General features: G+C 45.0%; 1 protein-coding gene across 1 annotated transcript in view; it reads left to right on the forward strand.

Annotated features, from left to right (window-relative positions):
* Nucleotides 1–499: 499 nt before the first annotated feature.
* Nucleotides 500–1,981, forward strand: part of LOC119294280 (transcription factor GHD7-like) — a 33,554-nt gene continuing 32,072 nt past the window's right edge. Inside the window, exon 1 of the mRNA XM_037572492.1 lies at nt 500–940. Within this exon, the coding sequence (XP_037428389.1) occupies nt 614–940 (327 nt within the window). The 5' untranslated portion in view covers nt 500–613. The remainder of the gene's footprint in view (nt 941–1,981) is intronic.

The following is a 1,981-nucleotide window of genomic DNA, read 5'->3' on the forward strand; positions in this document are numbered from 1 at the left end:
GGGGGAGAAGAGTCCTCGCTGGTTCTCATTTTACAGTTTAGTTTCCATGCCCATGATATAGTATGGATGGCCCATGACAAAAGTTGTTTCACAACTGGTAGTACGTTTCTATTTGAGGTTCTATTTTAGTATTGACATGGTTCCCATTTTGTTGTGTTTGTCTCCCTCGGACCTTTGTGTTAGCATCTCCTTTTTGTTTGACACTGACCCAAAAAAAGCTACACAAATATCTAGCAGTGGGCTTGTGTGGACATAAGATCATGTGGGGGATTCCCAGCAAGCAAGGTCTGCATGGCTCCGGCTCCTCAGTGTAAAAAAGAAAGAAATCAACGATGGATCGAGGGACCATATCTATTCCGACCCACTCATTAGTTGGGTCTATTTGATTTGATCCATTGTATTTTGCTAATTCCCATATCGAATCTTTTTTCTGGCCTTGGAGCTCACTGCTGCTTATATGCGGTGCATGTGAGAGAGAGACGCAGTACAGCCCTAGCTGCTAGTACAACTGCCTCTTCTTCTTCCTCGACATCTCTCCTCCTCGGATCCTCCACGCACCAGACCACACCAGAAAAAACAAACAAGCAAGCAAACCTTGGAGCTAGCTAGCAATATGTCCATGTCATGCGGTTTGTGCGGCGCCAACAACTGCTCGCGCCTCATGGTCTCGCCCATTCATCATCATCATCACCATCATCAGGAGCACCAGCTGCGTGAGCACCAGTTCTTCGCCCAAGGCAACCACCACCACCACCACCATGGCGCGGCAGTAGACCACCCAGTGCAACCGCCGCCAGCCAACTTCGACCACCGCAGAACATGGACTACACCATTTCATGAAACAGCAGCTGCAGGGAACAGCAGCAGGCTCACACTGGAGGTGGGCGCAGGCGGCCAACACATGGCTCACCTAGTGCAGCCACCGGCAAGAACCCACATCGTGAGTAGTACTACTGCTTAGTTGTTTCATCTCTTGCCGATGGATGCGTCCACGGCTTCCTCCTGAAAACTCCCCACCTAATTAATGTCCATCTACACCCCTACCAAAAAAATAGAACCATGTAACCATCTCATATATCTGCCACATAATTCTGTTAATTTATGCTGCTCGATTGTTCTTCGGAAAATGATATACGGGAATGGATCTTGATATTCTTTAATTCTCTATGGAGGCATAGAGTTTGTGTTTTGTATTAGTTGATGCAGAATTGTATGGGTTGTCAAATCACCAGTCATACATATATACTTATTTCATTTTATTTGACCAACAACAAATGTAATCAGTCATACATGCATACTGAAAATTTGACTTGCGCGCAATAACTAACCAACTCGACCGGCACAGCTGGGGCAAGACTTTAATGAAGCTGCTAGCTGGGGCAAGACTTTAATCAAGCTGCTAGCTAGAGCTTAATAATATAACAACCCTGCTATACGTACGATGAATTCTCATCCCACACTCATACGATTAGAGACAGCCCAAGACAATTCAGTTTGTGGGCCACAACATGCATCAAGTTTTACTGTCTGGTCGTACAGGTGTCCGATGAAAAAGTATCATATGCAAAGCAATTTCGATAATATAACATATCTCTTTATTGGATTAGGCAATACATATGCTCAATTCTCAACTTGTAGTAACTATCTGGAGTCCACACCTTTATGGTAATTACACTAGTGCAGAACCGGGCAATAGCACCGGTTCGTAAGGTCCTTTAGTGCCGGTTACATAACCGACACTAAATTGTGGTCACTAAAGCCCCCCCCCCCCAGTACCGGTTCAGCATGAATCGGTGCTAAAGGGCAACCACGTGACACGAGCCAGCTCCGGGGGCCTGGAGCCCTTTAGTACCGGTTGGTAAGACCAATCGGTACTATAAGGTTTGGGGGATTTTTAGTTTTATGATTTCTTTTTCATTTAATTTTGTGTTTCCATTTTAATTCTTTTTCGTTTGCTGGTATTTTACGATACTACACATTG

Source organism: Triticum dicoccoides, chromosome 4B (genome assembly GCF_002162155.2).
Source record: "Triticum dicoccoides isolate Atlit2015 ecotype Zavitan chromosome 4B, WEW_v2.0, whole genome shotgun sequence".
Taxonomy (NCBI): Eukaryota; Viridiplantae; Streptophyta; class Magnoliopsida; order Poales; family Poaceae; genus Triticum; species Triticum dicoccoides.